Source organism: Notothenia rossii (assembly GCF_949606895.1).
Source record: "Notothenia rossii genome assembly, chromosome: 5".
Classification (NCBI taxonomy): Eukaryota; Metazoa; Chordata; class Actinopteri; order Perciformes; family Nototheniidae; genus Notothenia; species Notothenia rossii.
Window position 1 is genome coordinate 41,672,746 of NC_136903.1, and position 19,862 is coordinate 41,692,607.

The following is a 19,862-nucleotide window of genomic DNA, read 5'->3' on the forward strand; positions in this document are numbered from 1 at the left end:
CTCCTGTACTGCAGTACGTACGAGGACATGCCATTTGGCCCGCTGTTTGGGGGAGAAGGGGTCGGGTGGGGCTGGGGGTGGAATTAGAGAGACATATGGGAGGCTGGTGGGGGGGGGGGGGGATGGATTAGATGAAAGGCAGCAGGGAGGAAGGATGAGGAGCTGGACCAGGGAAGTGAAAGATGTGTGGAGAGCGGAGATGCTGTTGTGATGGAAAAGTCCTGCAGCTTCACATCAGTGTTACATTTACATCCTTTATCTTTCACCACATTCTTCACATTAGCTTTTCCTCTAAGATACATCCTGACCGGCTGTAATACTGACCGGCTGTAATACATACTGACCGGCTGTAATACATCCTGACCGGCTGTAATACATACTGACCGGCTGTAATACTGACCGGCTGTAATACATACTGACCGGCTGTAATACATACTGACCGGCTATAATACATACTGACCAGCTGTAATACATCCTGACCGGCTGTAATACATCCTGACCGGCTGTAATACTGACCGGCTGTAATACTGACCGGCTGTAATACATCCTGACCGGCTGTAATACATACTGACCAGCTGTAATACTGACCGGCTGTAATACATCCTGACCGGCTGTGATACATCCTGACCGGCTGTAATACATACTGACCGGCTGTAATACATCCTGACCGGCTGTAATACTGACCAGCTGTAATACTGACCGGCTGTAATACATCCTGACCGGCTGTAATACATACTGACCGGCTGTGATACATCCTGACCAGCTGTGATACATCCTGACCGGCTGTAATATATACTGACCAGCTGTAATACATCCTGACCGGCTGTAATACTGACCGGCTGTAATACTGACCGGCTGTAATACATCCTGACCGGCTGTAATACTGACCGGCTGTGATAGATCCTGACCAGCTGTAATACATACTGACCGGCTGTAATACATCCTGACCGGCTGTAATACTGACCGGCTGTAATACATCCTGACCAGCTGTAATACATCCTGACCGGCTGTAATACATACTGACCTGATGTAATACATACTGACCGGCTGTAATTCATACTGACCGGCTGTAATACATACTGACCTGCTGTAATACATCCTGACCAGCTGTAATACATACTGACCGGCTGAAATCCTGACCGGCTGTAATACTGACCGGCTGTAATACATCCTGACCAGCTGTAATACTGACCGGCTGTAATACATCCTGACCGGCTGTAATACATACTGACCTGATGTAATACATACTGACCGGCTGTAATTCATACTGACCGGCTGTAATACTGACCGGCTTTAATACATCCTGACCGGCTGTAATACTGACCGGCTGTAATACATCCTGACCAGCTGTAATACATAATAACCGGCTGTAATACATCCTGACCGGCTGTATTACATACTGACCGGCTGTAATACATACTGACCGGCTGTAATACATACCGACCGGCTGTAATTCATACTGACCGGCTGTAATACATCCTGATCAGCTGTAATACATTAGATACAGTAGATTTTACTAGCAGGTTTTTCTCACTAAGACCTTTTTTTTATTATCACTTCTACTTTTACTAAAGCTGCTTGTCCCTTTGACTCAGCATTAAATATGTGCTCTTTTTTTTTGTGTCTTCTTTGTTTCCTGGATTGTCCAGGTGTTTCGACTGCTTGTGCACAATCTTCACCTGCATTTCAGCAAACAGGGTCAAAGACAATACCAAATTAATTAAACGTCAGCGATGGAAGAAAGTGAGAGATGGTGTTCTATATAATTTAAAGACAATCTATCACTCAGGAACTGATACTCTTACAGTATACTCTGTATTTAACTTGAACTCAGTTTGTAATAGTAAATTCATTGAATTGTAAAACTGAAACATTGATTGAACGACGTCTAAATAATGGAACATTTGCACTCACTGATCGTTATTCAATATCAAACTTTAAGCTCTTATGTAATAGTTTATTCTAGTTGAGGTCCAGTGTGTGTGTGTATGTGTGTGTGTGTGTGTGTGTGTGTGTGTGTGTGTGTGTGTGTGTGTGTGTGTGAGTGTGTGCGTAGCGTGTGTGTGCGTGCGTGTGTGTGTGTGCATATGCGTGTGTGTAAAGCACCAAAGGCACACCATATGGAGCACCTATTTTGTGCTCATTAGTAGTTTAGGCTGGGAGGGGTAACCTGTTCACACACACACACACACACACACACACACACACACACACACACACACACAGATGCTGCCTGATGTCCCTGGTGTTTAATTCGCTCTCTGCCTAGTTATTGGGCCTAACTAAGTCGTTTTGAACTTGAATTGACTGAATATATTTGAAAATGTGGCTTATTAACACGTACGTACTATAATGTGGAACATATGTTTACATGAATATTTAAGAAGTACAATATAAGAGACATGTTTCAGGTGTGGGCCATATTCCATTATGCTTTTTGCATTTGCTGCGGGCCAATTCAAAATGAACCACAGGCCTCAGTTGGGCCTCGCCCACATAAAATCAATCTCAAGGACCGCCTACTTCCATCTACGTAACATTGCAAAAATCAGGCATATCTTGCCTCAAAACGATGCAGAGAAACTAGTCCATGCATTTGTTACTTCAAGGCTGGATTATTGCAACTCTTTATTATCAGGGTGTACCAAGAAGTCAGTCAAGTCGCTTCAGCTGATTCAAAATGCTGCAGCTCGTGTACTAACCAGAGTTAGGAAAAGGGACCACATTACTCCTGTTCTGGCTGCCTTACACTGGCTCCCTATAGAACATAGGATAGAATTTAAAATTCTTCTTCTCACCTACAAAGCCCTTAATGGGCAGGCGCCATCTTACCTTAAATAACTCATTATACCCTACTGTCCGACTAGGGCATTGCGTTCCAAGAATGCAGGGTTGTTGGTTGTTCCTCGAGTCTCTAAAAGTACAATGGGAGCCAGAGCCTTTTCTTATCAAGCTCCACATTTGTGGAATCAGCTTCCAGTTTGTTTTCGGCGGCAGACACCCTATCCGTTTTTAAGAGTACGCTTAAGACCTTCCTTTTTGATAAAGCTTATAGTGATAAAATAAAATAATCTAATAAGAGTGCATTGACGTAGACACGTTGTGCCTTTTCACCTATACATCTTAGTTCTTACTCTTTTTCCTTACTGATGGTATGTAATTTGGTTGTGTGTGTAGACGGTGGAAGCAGGGAGAGGCATATACGTGCCTTGATCCCTGCTGAGTCGACGCACAACTGTTGATTGGTGTCAGTGCCAGAACAACTTTTTAGGAGCAATGCGCTCATGGTATAGATGTGGTGCATACATGTTAGTTCCTACTCTTTTCCCTCACCCTGTCCTAACCCCCAGTTTCCACTGAGTCCGTCTGCGCCGCGCTGCGTTGGGCCACGCTGCGTTGGGCCACGCTGCGTTGGGCCACGCTGCGTTGGGCCACGCTGCGCCGCGCCGCGCTGGTCTAGCGCCATAACCCACCGGACGCGTCCCACAAGCGTTTCAGAAGCGTAGCGTCGTGCGTGCAGGCTCGCAGTTTTGTTATTGATTCGGGTTTAATTTGGGTATTAATTAACTTTAAAACATTAATATGTAGTTGTTACCTTCCACACCACAAACTGCAGCCAGGCCTTGTCCTTTCTGATGTTGTCCTTGTAGTAAGCAGATGTTGGTTACATCATATAAAATTGTGTGTTTTTCCACTTCCATGATGAAAACCTCGTCGTCCATTGTAAGTATCGTAGTGGAGGTGTTGTGATGAAGGAGGGGGGTTTGCTAAATTAGTGTGGGGGATGGGCCTGGCCCGGATGCTCACCTTTCCACTTCCTGCGAGGGGGGGCTGCCTGCCCGACCTTACGTTACGGCTGCGTCGCGGCAAAAATAGGATTCATCCTAATTTTAGAGAAGCGCTGCGCCGAGCCGCTTCTGGGACGCTTCTGGGACGCTTCTGGGACGCTTCTGGGACGCTTCTGGGACGCTTCTGGGACGTGTCTGAGCCGTAACCAGTGCTTGAATTGGGCCGGTACTCACCGGTACGCAGTACCGGCACTTCTGATTTTTACCCATGTGGTACCGGCACTTCTTACTGAGTACCGGCACCTTGCCGGTACTCAGTAAAATGCCGGTACTCAGCCGCCGGCAATATACGTATATATTGTAAACGCAACGCAGCGCAAATGTGGGTCTGACTCTGCCTCACAGAGGGTGACTGGCTGTCTACATGACGTGGCCTGCCGACATTGCCACTTTCATACAGATCATACTAATGCCCTCCATTGGTCTCTGTGTGTCATTCAAGCTCGGGAGGGTGTGTGTTGGTGTATGTGTGGCGCGAGCGAGCGAGAAAGCGCGCGCACCGGTTACGTGTATTGTTGTTAGCATCTGGTGCTAGCTAGCTGCGCTAACGGATATAAGGAGCTTTTTCAACAACAAGGTGGAGGGAGAGTCCTTTGCTGTCAGACTGAGAGGCTGATAACTACAGCTCTGGTGAGGTAAATTACTCTCTGAGTCTTTAGATAGTTAACTTAGTATAAGTTATCTCAGTGGGTCTCAAACGGTTCGGTCACCATTTATGTAAACACATATTTCCATTTGAGGGGGTAGTGATTAGTAAAATATGCATGAATAATACAAACAAAATGTTAACTAGGTGAAAAAAGGTAAGATAAACTTGTTGAGAGCTAAAACTAGTCTTTGCTGTTGCCTCAAAGAGGAGCAGGGGGAGAGGAGGGAGACAGGAGAGGCCGATTCAGGAGCCCAGACACACTCACAACTATAAATGAACCAAAAACAAATAAATAAACAAGTTTCAATTTTTTTTCATATTGGATATTGTATGTTATTGGTTATGGCCATGTACTTATGATTTTATGATTATTTAAATGTATACATTTTTGTTTCATATGGGTGTAGTCTCTTTATTTCCCCCTCAAAATGCACCAGATTGATGCATTTAAGTCCAACATTTAAAAAAAAATCTTACCGGGGAGCATGCCCCCGGACCCCCCTATAGGATTTCAGGCCCGGCTCCACTGTTCCCAAATAGATTTGCAATTTTTTTTAAATAGTAACCCATCTCCATATGTTTCTTTTTGGGTTGTAGATTTAAACTAGAGGGCTATCACTTTGTGCAGCAACGCTATTGACAAATAAATCCAGCAAAATGGCGCAAAAAACTGGTAGTGGCCTCAGGGACGAGGAGTCATTTAACCAGCCAGTAGGAGTCAAGCTTTACTTTCTTTTATATCCATAAAGAAAAAGTAAATCTGTTTACAGTTTTTTCATTATGGATGTTGAGAGGTATCCATATATCTCTTCATTTTGCTCTCAAATTGCACCAGATTGATGAATCTAACTTCAATATTTAAAAAAAAAAATTCCCGGGGGAGCATGCCCCCGGACCCCCCTAGACTAGAGGGTGTCAGGTCCACTCCCCACTTATAAAAAATAGCACTTTACCACTGCACCCCCTCTAATATCAGATGCACCCTGAGTCATTTTGTTTACGTACAGTGAGCCTTTCTAAAATATACAGTAAAGAGACAAACCCACCAGCATTATAGGATATACTATGACTTTGTGCCAAATACTTTTTGCTGATTTAGAGTACTGGCACCTTTTTTATTCCAATTCAAGCACTGGCCGTAACGCGGCGCGTGTGGTGGAATAGCACCCATTGACTAGAGTGGCCGCGAGCCTTACGACCGCCGCGGCGCAGCCGTAACGCGGCGCAGACGGACCCGGTGGAAACTGGGGGTAAGGGAGTGCATGTACGTAGACACGTTGTGCCTCTCCACTGTGTTCCTTACTTCTTACTTGCTACCCCTTTCCCTCAACCGAAGGGAGTCCATGTACGTAGACACGTTAGTTTAGCTGCTATAGGCTTAGACTGTCGGGGGACACCTTACTTCTTCCTTCTGTCTGTCTGTACCGTCTGTACCTGTGTACTCTCATGTTCCGATTAACCCAGCTTCCCCCAAATAAAATGTTGGTGTCTATCTACGCCGGGATCCTGAGTCGTGGCTGATCCTGTTGCTGCGGTCCTGTGTCCTGGATCCTGCATCCAGAGTCCTGGATCCGGAGTCCTGGATCCTGAGTCCTGGATCCAGAGTCCTAGATCCTGTGTCCTGGATCCTCTATCAAAAATCATCCATCTTATAACAAGAAAAAAAATATGTGATTTGAGTTTATACAGACTTGAAACAAGTGTAATAATCTGCCAGTGCAGTGAGATAATTAGACTTATTAAGAATTCTTAAAATAAGAATAATAATTCTTGAAATAAGAATAATTCTTGAAATAAGAATTCTTAAAATAAGAATAAGAATTCTTGAAATAAGAATAATTCTTGAAATAAGAATTCTTAAAATAAGAATAACAATTCTTGAAATAAGAATGCGTGAAATAAGAATTCTTAAAATAAGAATAATAATTCTGGAAATAAGAAATATATGGATGCTAGAAAAGTGGCAAATGTCCTGAATTAAGCAGAAAAACACTTATTCCATGCACAGGTATAAGCCAAATATACTCAAAACAAGTTGTCAAATGTTCTTTTACCATTTGTTTATTTCTGAATTCAAGTAGACAGATCTCAAAACAAGAACCTAGCATGCATTTTACAAAACGTATGAATTAATCATGACGATAATTTTAAACTTAAATTATAACATTGAAAACCACTCAACATTACTTTGTGTTAGATAACCAAAACTGAAGAATTATAACTTAAGAGCTTCAATATTACTGTTTTCTCTTATTGTTGAACAAAAATTATCAAACACTGAATGATAGAAAGTCATGTCTCTTGTGTCCAAAGTATCAATGCAAAAACAGATACTGGTACCAGTATCAATTGTTAACAATAACTAGCCCAACTACCACCAAGCTCACCAACATTGTATATGTCGAAGCGGGCATGAGTTGTGCCCAGCAAATGGGCACGACTCAATATATAGACCTAAAAATGACTCTGGCTTTTTAATTACATTACAAAGAGCAAAGTTGCAATTTTCAGCTGATCATTTGTAAAGTGCAATGATTACATTTGTATTGCTAGTTGCACCTTCAAAACAAAGGTGGGCATCCTGCTGGCTGAATGTGGGCAATGCCCACAGAGAGGTGGTTATGGCAAGTGACCCTTACTTTGAAGGTGCAGCTACCTGCAGTTTGAGGAAAGGAGGGCTGGAAGGAAATGATGGGCTGAATATTGCAACTTTGTTTTTGTACGTGAGTTGTTTTCTGGGATGTTATTCTCTCCCAACCTCGACAGACATTGCGGGTGAGCATTGTAGAAACAGGTTGGGAACCTAACTACCACCAAGATCTACTCCCCAATGAAAGCTTTCCACTCAGCCATGGCTTTTTTGTATGAGGCTGTGGCGTCTCGGTCATGGATAGTGTCCTTCAATATTTCTGTTTGAATAACAGAAAGGATGGTTGCAACACACTTCGGATAAGTGAGATGTATTGTGTAGTAATAGGCCATTAGATATAGCAAACCCTCATGCAGGTCTTGCTTGGCAAATGTAGTGATGGGAGTGGTTCCTATGGCGACAAGGCAGTTGGAGTCATCAACAAGTAAGACGGGGCTGGACAGAGATCTCTTCTGGAGGTAGATGGTGGGATCTTTTGTAGGCTAAAGGAGATAGCAAAACTCTAATAAACATCCATAACATAGAACTACTAAAGCAGACCCTCTACTACCATTATGTATATATTGCATCTATGATTGAAGTTATAATGCTTTGCATGTAGTTTGTGAATCCAAAGACAGCACCATTTTATGTACTAATGAAAATACAAAAACATGTCTTCCAATAAAATAATGAAAACAAATTGCTTAACCTCCTGCTGAAAGCTGGCTTACATGACCAGCAGTAAAACAGCTCTGCACTGATGTGCCGCTTTCTTCCAATGGATGGAACGGTGCCAACAAGCTCCAAATTGCCACAGTGCTTACGCTTAAAGTTAAATTATTTAAACTTTACTATCAATTGCCGCTGAGAGAATGTCCTTTCATGACAAGGCAGCTTAAAAAACAGCAACATATTTTGTTAAATGTTGTCCTAATTGTGAAAAGCGACCCCATTATAGACTTACAAAAAGGATAAAGCATGGAAGTAAATGGCTTTATAGACACAAGTAAAAAAAACATCAAGATTTGAATGTGACACAATTGCTCACCTGAAGAACATGTATCAATGCCTCACTGGCATGTCCCAATTTCTTAGGCGGTGCAGCTGGTGAAGGAAAGAGTGTAGGGAGTGCCTTGAACAAGGCAATCGAGAATTCCACTATGAGAAGAGAGAAGAGAAAACGTGAACAGGTGGATGGAAAGACAGACACTGTATTAACTGTTTTAGCTCACACAATCTGTATTAACATAACTACAGTTTAGACACATGAAACAAAGGATAATGCATATAAAGTCTATAAATATATAACTGACTTAAGGTCAAAGTTATTCAAGTTTAGGAGACATGCACTGTGAGGTTAATTTTGGGTGCATCAGATGACATGCTCCCTGGAGGTAGCCGATGTCTCTTGTTTAGTTGGTTGGTGTTGTGACTTAGTAAGCTACTGCTGCAGAGGTTGCATCAGACGCCATTAATGACGCACAAATTTGAAGTCCGTCCGTCATCCCGCCAATAACTGTTTCAGGAATTGCGATGTCATCTGGGCCAACCCAGTTGGATTTCTCCTAATTCCTTAGTGAAAAGTTGATCTCAGCAAGTTTGTGAATAGGTTTTAAAATACAACTTTTAGCTAGGAACTTAAAGTGTGATAGAGGGATCCTACTTATGGTAAGATAACAAAATAGTGTGAAAATGCCCCCAGAGCATTATCATTTTAGATTTATTTGGTCAGCCTTGCATCAATGACACACTCCTATTCACAGTCATATCTTCACCAACACACTGTAGACACTAAGAGGTGACTTACCACCATCCAGGGTCATAGGTGGTTTCATCGCTTTCTTCGAAACTCCGTAAAACTGCACTTTAGCAACAAAGTCGTCCCATCTCTTCTTTACTTCTGCTATGTATTTGTGGTTGTTTTTATCCAGGAGGCGACGCAGCTCAGACATCACCTACAGAGTGAATAAGTATTAAAATCTGGAACTTTTGTTGAAAAGTAAAAATGGGAAGTCGTTTACTAACATTCTGAAGATCCTTGAAGCATGGATAGGCATCCAGGACCTTTGTGTGCCTGTCCTCCACTTTCAGGACATCACTGTCAATTAACAGTCTTCTTGCTTCAAACTCGAGATCAAGGAGTTGAGAGACAGCCTCTTTGTTTTGTTTTTTATTCTTGTACATCTCATGCAGAGTCTTAAAATGCCTGGCCTGTGCTTGCAGACTATCCTTGTCCACTAAAATGAAAAATGAAAATGATTATGTGCACATAAGACTGTCAAAAATGGTCTCCCTTTAGAAGCAGCCCTCTTATGGCTGGGTGATGTCTGTAAAAATATTCAGACAACACACAAGTAGAAAAGTTTGGAAGACTCAGGACTTACCCTCTTCTTCCTCCCCGGGCTCTGGGTGCTCTGCTGGGTAAAGTGTACCGTGGAGGGCCTTTACCAGCTGCTTTTTGGCTCCCTGGTGTGAGTTGGGAGAACGGATGACCATACTGGATCGCTGGTCCGCGGTGTAATTGGGCAGCCGGCGGCCCGAGCGGGCTACTGTGGAAGCTAATGAAGATATTTTAGATATTTATTTGTCCTTTCAAAAATGCATTTTGTGCCTTACCACAATTGTCAAACAATAAATCAGAAAACGACAATGACATGCTCACATAACTATATATAGCTGCCTTTAAGGTTAAAATGTTCTCTACAAAATGAATGACAGAAAATGACCATAATATCTCTGTCCATTACAAACAACTTTTATGTTGCACATGATGTTATGCATTCAGCAATGTGTGGATATGCCTTTCGAGTAGAGAACCATATAAATGGAAATTAAGTTGCAATTCTACTTACATGTACTTTCATTTTCATCAGAACTGGTCTGATCCAAAATAATTGTTGATCCACCTGCGTCACTTGAGTCAGCATCATAATCTTTTCCTGAGTCACTTGCTGACAAGTCAAGGCAACGCCTCTTCTTTGGACAACCCCTCTCTTGTGCAGGCCCTTGCCTCTTTTGCGGAGACTTTACGTTCAGAAGCCTCTTTTTAAGTTTATTGTGAATGGTTGTCTGTGGGAAATAACAAAGTAACTTTATAAGAATTACTTAATCATTTTGATGAAGCCTTGACTTTTTTTTCAAAATGTTAAGAGATGACAGTGAATTCAAATAATTATTAAGTACTTCACAATCAACAAAGTGCAAGAAATAAAAAGCCACACATTTTAATGACTTACATGTTTCACAGCTTCATCTTTGTCTTGTAACATGGGATAATACTCCACTACTTTCTTAGCCATGGCTGTGAGTTCAGGTTTGGAAGGGTACTGAAGCTCTTCTCCTTGTGGACTTGCTCTCAGGATGGAAATCATGCTGGTGAGTGTGTTCCTCACTAGCCTGCAACTCAACTCCTTGGACATTACACATTCCCCCTCTCTGCCTGTGCGGGCCATCTCAAAGTAATGTCTACGAGCTTGTTCCAACTCACTGTCCGTGTAGATCACATACTCTGGTGGACTAGATAGCTGTAGGGTCATCTTTGGGCGTTTTTTCTCCAAAGGAGTGGATGTTGAGGGGAGACTATGTTTTCTACAAGGTGGAGTTCCTGTTTCAGAAGGGCCATCTTTATCTTTTAAGATAGGATTCTCGTCCTACAACAGCAGATAATGTCAAACAGTCAAAGTCAAACAATGGCGACAATCTGAAATAACATGTCTTGTGCAACTTTTCTTTTAGACCAAAGTAGGTAACCATTTACCTCTGGGTTGATCAAAGACCACACTCTTTTTCTCCTAAGAAAGTGTTCTGGCCCAGGAAAAAGGTCTCTCAAATCATCACGAGTGAGGGAGTGCATCAACACCTCATCGATGTTAGCAGCTATGAGGACAGCAGCATCATTACCAACATTTTACAATCCCAAATAATTATTTATCGTTTTGATTCAAACACAAATGACATACCCTTAAAAATGTTACTTTATCCATTGTCCCATCTATAACCTGGTAGGAAGAAAAAATATTAATTAATTATCATAATTTGATTTCAAACAGCTTTACAAACATGTGATTGAATATTACAGTGAATACAATCATTCCTTGTGGTTTAAGCTCTTAAATGCTTTTCATTTTATGTTTTTATCTGCTACAGAGGCTGAAAAATAATGGTTTTAGTCAGTGTGCGAAATACCCGTCAATATTCGGGGGGTCCCATCTCCCGATTGTTGCGCAACACTGACATAGGAGGTTGCATTGGCTAAAGTTGTTTGGATGCACGTTGTTTTATATTACAGGGTTTCTCAACGGGGGCGTCAGCGCCCCGTGGGGGGCGTTCGTACAACCTAGGGGGGCGCTGGGAACGAACACGGGGTGTCACAACTTCGCTTGTGCAGTGGTCATTATCTTGAACTTTTTAAACTTTCATGGTTTTCAAATATTTTCGGTGCAAAAATAGGATAACTGAAATAAAAAGCCTATCTTCATATGGGTTTCTTACCCTTCTATCGTCTCATCTACTTTCTACTTTATGCTCAGTACCGTCATGATCGCTATAGTAACGCCGATAAACAAATCCACCTCATCGCAGTAGAGTGGTCCTTTCCGAAACTATTTCGCCCTCCCCTGACTTCCACTGGTTGGTTTGCGGGACATGCAAAGCAAGCGGTGGATGGGGCATTACACTAAGCAACATGAATCTCATCCAGATTACATAGTAAGGCAACATAAGACGTGAATAAAGCCAACTCCGCTTAGCATGCTAATTGTGTGGTCTCTTACAGGGTTTGCACTCAATTGATCCTAAAAAGTCTGCCGGGCCTGACGGCCACGACCCATTCTTTTTAAAAATTGCAGCTCAGATTATAGCACAACCAGTAACTGATATTTTTAATCTCTCCCTGTCCACTCACACACTGCCAGCTCTGTGGAAGCAAGCTCTGGTATCGCCCCTCTTGAAAGCTGGTGATCCCACTGAGTTAAATAATTATCGTCCTATCTCAAATCTTTCTGTGTTATCAAAGATTCTTGAGTCCCTAGTTTCTACTCAGCTAAAACTTTTTTTAAATTCACACAACATCCTTAACCCTATGCAATCTGGATTCAGATCAAAGCACAGTACTGTGACTGCCAGTCTGAAAGTCTTAGATGATATCAAGGCTGCTTTGGATAACAAATCTGTTTGTGTTGCATTGTTTATTGACCTAGCCAAAGCATTTGATACTGTAGATCACCACATTATGTCTAATGTTATGTTGGTGTCTCGTTTCGGTCATAATGCCATTTGTTGGTTTCAGAGTTATCTAACCGACCGTACTCAATGCGTCAGGTTGGGTAGCACTGTCTCTGATCCTGTCACCTTGGAGAAGGGCGTTCCACAGGGCTCTATTTTGGGGCCTTTGCTCTTTTTATTATATGTAAACAATATTTGTAATCAGATTCAATTTTCTACCTATCATATGTATGCTGATGACACTATTGTATATTCATGTGCTCCTTCTCTGGACATGGCCGTTTCCAATTTAAAATCTGATTTTATCACGCTGCAGCATGCACTTCTTGATTCCAAACTGCTTTTGAACAGTAAGAAAACCAAAGCAATGCTTTTTGGTCCCAAGTCAGCGTCCTCTTGCCTCTCCATTGACACCCTTGATGGCGTCTCTGTGGAGTTTGTTGATATCTACAACTATCTTGGCTTTTGGTTGGACAGTAATCTGAACTTCAAACACCATATCGAAGTTCTAACAAAGAAATTGAAATTCAGTCTTGGCTTCCTTTACAGACTTAAATGTTGTTTTTCAACTTCATCCCGTAAAAGGTTGGTCTCTGGCTTATTCCTGTCCCAGCTGGACTACGGTGACACCATTTATAGATTTGCCTGTCCCACTGTCTTGGCCAAACTTGACCCACTCTACCATGCTGCACTGCGTTATATATCAAATGCACCCTATAGGACTCATCATTGCACACTGTATAGCCTAACTGGATGGTCCTCACTCACTATGCGTAGGATGCAGCATTGGTTTTTATTAATGTATAAAGCCATTTTAGGAAATCTTCCACTCTACATATGTGCCAGATTTGCTCCAGTTTGTGACTTTTACAACCTCAGATCCAGTGCCTTGATACGGTTCCAGGTTCCTGCTGTGCGGACTGAGGATGGAAAAAGGAGTCTCTTTTATTATGGTCCTTGGTCTTGGAATGACCTTCAATCACGCCTCAAACTGACGGCACTTGTTTCTACAGCCTGTTTTAAATTGAAGTTGTCAGAAGTCCTTACCACCAGCTGCTCGTGCAGTAATAAGTAGTGCCTTTCTTACTGTCCTAATGTGCACAATGTAGTAACTGCTTTTTTTCGTCTTTTGTTTTCTTAGTTATGTTCTCTGTATTTTATATGTTTGTGTTATGTGTTATGTGTAACGTTGCTGCCTTCTTGGCCAGTTCAGCATTGTAAATGAGATTTTATCTCAATGCTTTTTATCTGGTTAAATAAAGGTTAAATAAAAAAATAAAAAATTGTAAACAATAGAACGTGCGCATTACATGTAGACCACTGCAATGTCGCTCATTACGTCTGCTAACCGATAAACACTTACTTTCATAAGGTACACACACCAACCGGCACATACGCATTTAACACTGATGTTACAGGCGCTTAACTTGTATAGTAACAAACTACTTTAATTACTATTTGGCCGCGAACTTAAACGTGCTACTCTCCAACTCAGAACGAAGGGACCCCATATTTCGCACACTGGTTTTAGTCAATACTGACAAAACAGCTATCTGTCCCTTGCTGTATCTCAATTTGCATACTTCTGTACTTACATTTACTGTTTTGAGTGTATAAATGTGTTCCAATCTGAAGCATGAAATATTTGTGTGCACTATAGGCCTACCGGTAGTACCCGCATGGTTCATTATAACGGTCAAATAGTTCAGTGTAAAACACTGAACACTTTCCACTCTTAGTTACCATTTTGACTGCGTAATGGAAGTTGTGGGACCGGTGAACACATCACGATACAAATAAAAGTTATACATGTCGTTTTTAATTCATTATTTAATAAACGTACCACTATGCCGGTGTAAAAAAGAAGCAACTGACAATTTTAGTGGATTAATTCAGCAGTCTATAATGATTTGCTAACCCGAACGACAACGTTAGCATCGCCGCTAGCTAGCTAGCTAACAGCGCTAGCTAACAGCGCTAGCTCACTAGTAGCGCTAGCTAGCTAGCTAACAGAAATAATATTTATTGCATTTTTAACCCAGCAATATTGGTACCGTGACAAATTAATGCGCTTTTATTATAATATGAATACACACCTTCTCTTCAAATGTGTGACCTTCTTCTCTTCTCTTCTCTTCTTCTGTGACCTCTTCTTTCTAACCTCGTGAACGTGCTACCTGACAATGATACAGTAGTGGGTTGAACTCCTCCTTCGACAAATAATAATCTGAGTAAATAGGGATGATAAAATTAAGCATTTGAGGGGAAAAAGGTGACGATAGTGTTTGTAATTGCTAATACATATGCTTTTTGTATTTTTCATATCGCAGCACATACTAAAAAGGATATATCAGAGACCTCCCCCCCCCATTGTTAATATGGTTTGACCCAACCAACGTGCCAAAGCCCGCCAAAAAGTAGAACTAGGAGATATTACAGTACTGGCGCAGGCTGTGGTTCAAGTTTGCCTTTAGCAGATGATTTGTCTGTCACATCAATCTGTCAGCTTCCATCTCCTCCTCAGTTCAGAAGATTTTGAGGAACATGGCGTATTGGCGGTGTGTGATTTGCTTTGTTTTTTTTGCGTTAACATTGAAGTCTCTGCTGAGCCATATTAACAAGGCACATGGCCGCAGTCCAGATTTCCGTGTTGTATGTGGAATTAATGGATGTACCGAAGAATACAGAGTTTTCAACTCTTTCTACTACCACATCAGACGTAGACATGCTCTGTATTTTGAAAATGGAAGCCCGCCTTCTGGGTTGAGGACAACTGCATCCGAACCATCTAGAGTTGGACTTGAACATTTTGATATGCCCATTTTTTCTGGCTGTGCCACTGCAACACGAGGGATGCAAAGGACCAACAGTCAAGTCAGCACATGTGTCCCTTCACAGCAGGAGCAACAGCTTGAGGAATTCCCGATTCAACCTCCTGATCAGGTAAGATGCAGTGTTGAGCAAGCTACTTTGAAAATGTAGTGAGCTAAGCTACCAGTTACTCTACCATTATGGAGCTTCACTACACAGAAGCTACCAACCAGTCAAATGTAGCAAGCTAAGTTACACAAACACCGCAAAAGTAGCTCACTACATGTGAAGCTACTTTAATGGTGCCTTGACGTGCTATGGGATCTCTGCTGTGTTAAGCCATATAAAAAATAGCTTCAGTGATCGTTACCACACTACTTGATCAATAAAAGAGTTAAGCTACTGAAAAGTTACTTGATTCAGGAAATAGTGACGCTACCGCCAAGCTACTGAGAATTGTAGTTACCTAGTTACTAGTAGCGAAGGGGGGTCTTATATGGGTTTCTTTATTTTTACTCTGGAAATCTTTTAATCTGGACATTGCTATATAAATACTAATTATTATTATTACTACACTAGTTGGCTACTTATCTCTACTTTATTCTGTCCAATGAAAACTTAAGCAGTAAAACAATGATTGATTGATGATTGAGCTTCCTCTTGCCTCTCAAAAATAGAGGAGGAGCAACCTCCTCTGCCTCTATGGACCAGCCGCCACTGGTTGAAATAGCAATTTTCACTAGCCAGAACACAGGACCTTCTTCCTGTAATTATTTTCACAGACACTATTTAAATAAGACATATTGGACAGGGGCTGCTGGTTTAAAAGCCATATCTTACATGATAATATTACTCAAACATACAACACTTGAGTTAACTAGTCTTTCTTCTAATTGTGTAATATTACTATGAATATGTCTCCAGGAAGAAGCTGATACATCTGGCGGAAATCTTTCCAGACGTGCAGTTGCATTTGCCATCAATGTCCGTGAAAAATGCCACCTGTCCCAGGTATTGCATCTATTAGTTGCTTTGTACAAAAGTGTCTGCTAAGTGACATAATGAATGTAAGTGTGCCTGTAGTCAAAGGGGTTGAAGATTGGTGATAATCTTTGTATGTCATTTTCAACCTTGTTTTCAGACATGGGGGCACTTTATTTATGTTAGTTAGCTATGGACACTCGGACTGTAAATGCATACTCTGATGTATTTAATTTTTTTATTTTCTCTTTCAGAGGAGTGTCAACGATATTGTCTCTGGGGTCCAACAGTATCAAGCGGCTCTTCTGGATACCTTGAGAGACAAAATGAAAAGGGTCTTCGAGAGTCATTCAGGGAGTACGGCGCAGCTCCAAGAGGAAGCATTGGCAACATTTGATCATTTTCAGGATCCTTTCACCCTAATGGCCACCACAAACATGCAGGATAGCACCATTCAGAATCTTTTTAACCCAGTGAAACCAGAGGAAATAGTTGTGTCTCAAAAAGTTTGTAGAGTTAAAAAGGGAGAATCAAGAGTTCTTGTAATCAAAAACAAAAGTTTTTACTATATACCCCTAATTAATAGTCTACAACAGTTGTTGTCCAACTCCAGAATCTTTGATATGATCAACACTGCACCACAAAGCTGCAACAAAGATGGGTTTTTGTATGACATTGTTGATGGGAGTCTTTTTAAATCTCACCCTCTGTTTTCAATAAAACCTACTGCTTTGCAGCTGATCTTGTACACTGATGAAATAGAGATATGCAACCCCTTGGGGTCACATGCTTCTGTAAACAAATTACTGATGGTTTATTATACTCTAGGAAACATAGACCCCAAGTTTAGATCGAAGCTTGCAGCAATTAGACTCCTTGCTATAGCAAAAGCGAATGATATTGACCAGTGTGGTGTTGATGTTGTTTTAGAAATAATTGATAAAGACTTAAAATTGCTGTACAATGGTGTCAAAATACAAACACAGAATGGTGAAATGGATTTATTTGGTGCTTTAATTTCACTATGTGGTGACACACTTGCGCAACATGAGCTCGCTGGCTTTAAGGAAGGAGTTGGTTTTGCATATAGCAAGTGCAGGCACTGTGAATGTACCTTTGAGGACATGCAAATCAATTTTAACGAACAAAGTTTCACTAAAAGGACAGTGGAAAAGCACATTAGACAGTGCATTGAAATAGAAAGGGCAAGCACAGAGTTCTTGAAATCTGCCCTTAAAACCACCTACGGAATAAACAGAAAAAGCAAGCTGGTTGAATTTCCAGCCTTTGACCTCATTCAGCAAACTCCACAGGACATAATGCACATAATTCTTGAGGGTTTGCACCCATGGAAATTAAGTGTGTGTTAAAATACCTTATTCTGTCAGGACAAATGGAGTTGGACATTTTCAATTCAGCCATGCAGAGTTTTCCTTTTTCATCTATTGATGTACGAGACAAGCCCTGTCCTGTCAGTGTCAATACCTTGTCATCTAATGATAACAAACTTAAACAGTCTTCTGGGCAAATGCTGATATTGTTAAAGATCATGCCTTTTCTGTTGAACAATATGAAGGGAAATATTTACGTTAAGTTTATTTTGGAATTAATTGAGATAGTTCAAATAGTTTTTGCGCCTGTCATATCTCTGCAAACTGTATTAAGACTTAAACAAATGATTGAGCAGCATCTAAAACAGTTTAAGCAACTTTTTCCTGACAAAAATGTAACGCCTAAGCAACATTACATGTTGCATCTCCCTACCCAAATTCTTTCTCTGGGTCCTTTGACAAGGCATATGTGCATGAGATTTGAGTCAAAGCACTGTTTTTTTAAACAGTGGTCATCTAAATTGAACTTCAAAAATGTATGTAAATCGTTGGTGAACCATAACCAGCTTCTTGAATGCTGTCAAAATGAAATGGGCATTGAGCATCCAATATTTTTACATGAGAAAGAATTGGGCCCCGTCTCAGAAGTGACAAATAAAGAGTACATCACAGCAAAGATTAGAGATTTCTTGGGGATTGATGGCATACAACATGCAGTCTCAGTCAAGTGGCTTATTCTTAATGGTAACAAGTACATCAGCGGAAAGTCTCTGATAATAACTAATGCAAATGATACAGTACCTATCTTTGGACTTATAAAAAACATTTATGTCGTAGATTCTTCATTGTATTGCTTTGAACATCAGCTTTATGAAACTGTGTGTTTTAACAAAGATTTATTAGCATATGAAGTCACTGTACCCAATCTTGCCCAAGCAACAGAGTTGATAGATGCAGAAAAGCTTGTTGATTATACATCCTATTATTCGATGAGTTTTGAAAACAGTGTGTATATTTTGATCAAATATAACCTTAGGGATGTCATTGCACTTAAAACCTAAATATGATGATCATTGAATGAGCATTGGAAGGTTATACCTGTGTATGCAACATGATAATTTGAGTGAAATCTAGCTTATTGAGAGAACACAGGAAAATGTGTAGGAAGTGTTTTTTTAAATGTCTTTTTTACTATTTTATTTTATTACCTTTTTTTGTCTAATCCAACAAAGAATTCTGCCAAATACAGATTTATTTGTGTTGTTGTATTGACTGTTTGTTTATTTACAAACATGTGTTGGGAGAAAAACATTATAAAGTAATGCACTGAGCTAACATTATTTTTCCTGCAAAATAGTATAGTCAGGGAATTTTGATTTTGGAAAGTATGATTATTATTATTATTTCTACTTTTGTTCTCCTTGAAATGAAAGTTCATTGAATGAGCATTGTAAGGATGTGTATATGAAGAGCTGATACAGTTGATAGGGATTACAATTAGATTATCTCAATGTGATTGACAATGCAATATAGGGTTGAAATGTGATAGAACCATGATAAAATGTCTTAAATAAAAGTTTCAGTCTGACAGTGTGGTACTATGTTTTTTTCTGAGACACATTTTTGTAGCAATGTTATTTGCTAAGCAGAATCATTTACTATGAAATAATTACTAAATTGAGCTATTGTGATACATTGAATTTCGATATATTGCCCCATTCCAAGTTGATATTTTTGATTTGTTATTGCTTTGGGAATTAATGTTGTGATTTAACATCTGATATAAATATGAATCTGACTTAAATGGATCCCATGTGATTCTTAAAATAAGTTGTAACATGTCTTGAAACAAGTTCTTACAGCTAAAAAAAAAAACAAATTGATATGAGGCAGTGACCCAAACCTGTGTCTGACAGTAATTTATCTTAATTTGTTTGTAAAATACCTTATTTCAAGATTTGCTGACCAAATAAGAATTCAGAAGTCTAATGTTCTTAAAAGAAGCTTCATCATCTTACACAAGCAGCTCTTGCATAGTACATTATTCTCAAAACAAGTCCAGTAAGAATTTATGGCTAGATATAAGATGTCAACTCTTGGCAAGATCAGTAATTTTTGCAGTGCTGAGTCCTGGATTTGAGTCCTGGACTTCGAGTCGTGGCTGAACCTGTCTCTGCGGTCCTGCCTGACTCTAATCATACTACTTCCCTGATGGCTCCCACAGGATTGTTGACATCCTCGTGGATTCATCTTCTTATTATAGATATAGACACGTGCATTTCCAAACATTTGTTCTACCTACGCTGTAAAATGTATTATCTCTTGATTTACACACGGCATCTGTTGCACGTCTGTCCGTCCTGGGAGAGGGATCCCTCCTCTGTTGC

The 19,862-nt window shown here is 40.5% G+C and overlaps 1 protein-coding gene and 1 long non-coding RNA gene across 3 annotated transcripts; one reads left to right on the forward strand and one right to left on the reverse strand.

Moving 5' to 3' along the window:
- Window positions 1-6,115: 6,115 nt before the first annotated feature.
- On the reverse strand, window positions 6,116-14,531 carry LOC307038716 (uncharacterized protein). 2 transcript variants are annotated; one of them, XM_079680338.1, is made up of 10 exons: window positions 14,449-14,531; window positions 11,089-11,127; window positions 10,887-11,005; window positions 10,366-10,779; window positions 9,982-10,198; window positions 9,514-9,687; window positions 9,155-9,366; window positions 8,937-9,084; window positions 8,178-8,287; window positions 6,559-7,629 (listed from the first exon to the last, which is right to left on the reverse strand). In XM_079680338.1, exons 3-10 carry the CDS (start codon window positions 10,980-10,982, stop codon window positions 7,318-7,320), a joined length of 1,683 nt encoding a protein of 560 aa, XP_079536464.1. In that variant the 5' UTR covers window positions 10,983-11,005; window positions 11,089-11,127; window positions 14,449-14,531; the 3' UTR covers window positions 6,559-7,317. The 2 variants fall into 2 exon arrangements, with proteins under 2 accessions (XP_079536465.1, XP_079536464.1); XM_079680339.1 differs by lacking the exons at window positions 6,559-7,629; window positions 11,089-11,127; window positions 14,449-14,531 and adding an exon at window positions 6,116-6,145 and having other exon boundaries at window positions 10,887-11,081.
- A 308-nt stretch (window positions 14,532-14,839) lies between these two features.
- Window positions 14,840-19,063, forward strand: LOC307041591. The gene is made up of 3 exons (XR_013808806.1): window positions 14,840-15,295; window positions 16,088-16,174; window positions 16,399-19,063. It is a non-coding gene; the product is annotated as an uncharacterized lncRNA (long non-coding RNA).
- Window positions 19,064-19,862: the final 799 nt, after the last annotated feature.

What these genes read in the sequence shown, in the direction of transcription:
- LOC307038716 (XM_079680338.1), bottom strand. Translation starts at nt 10,982, where the DNA reads ATGCACTCCCTCACTCGTGATGATTTGAGAGACCTTTTTCCTGGGCCA. An exon ending in TGATGAAAATGAAAGTACAT is followed by an intron (nt 9,688 to 9,981) that starts GTAAGTAGAATT and finishes TATCTTCATTAG; the next exon opens with CTTCCACAGTAGCCCGCTCG. An exon ending in ACCTATGACCCTGGATGGTG is followed by an intron (nt 8,288 to 8,936) that starts GTAAGTCACCTC and finishes CTCTTCTCATAG; the next exon opens with TGGAATTCTCGATTGCCTTG.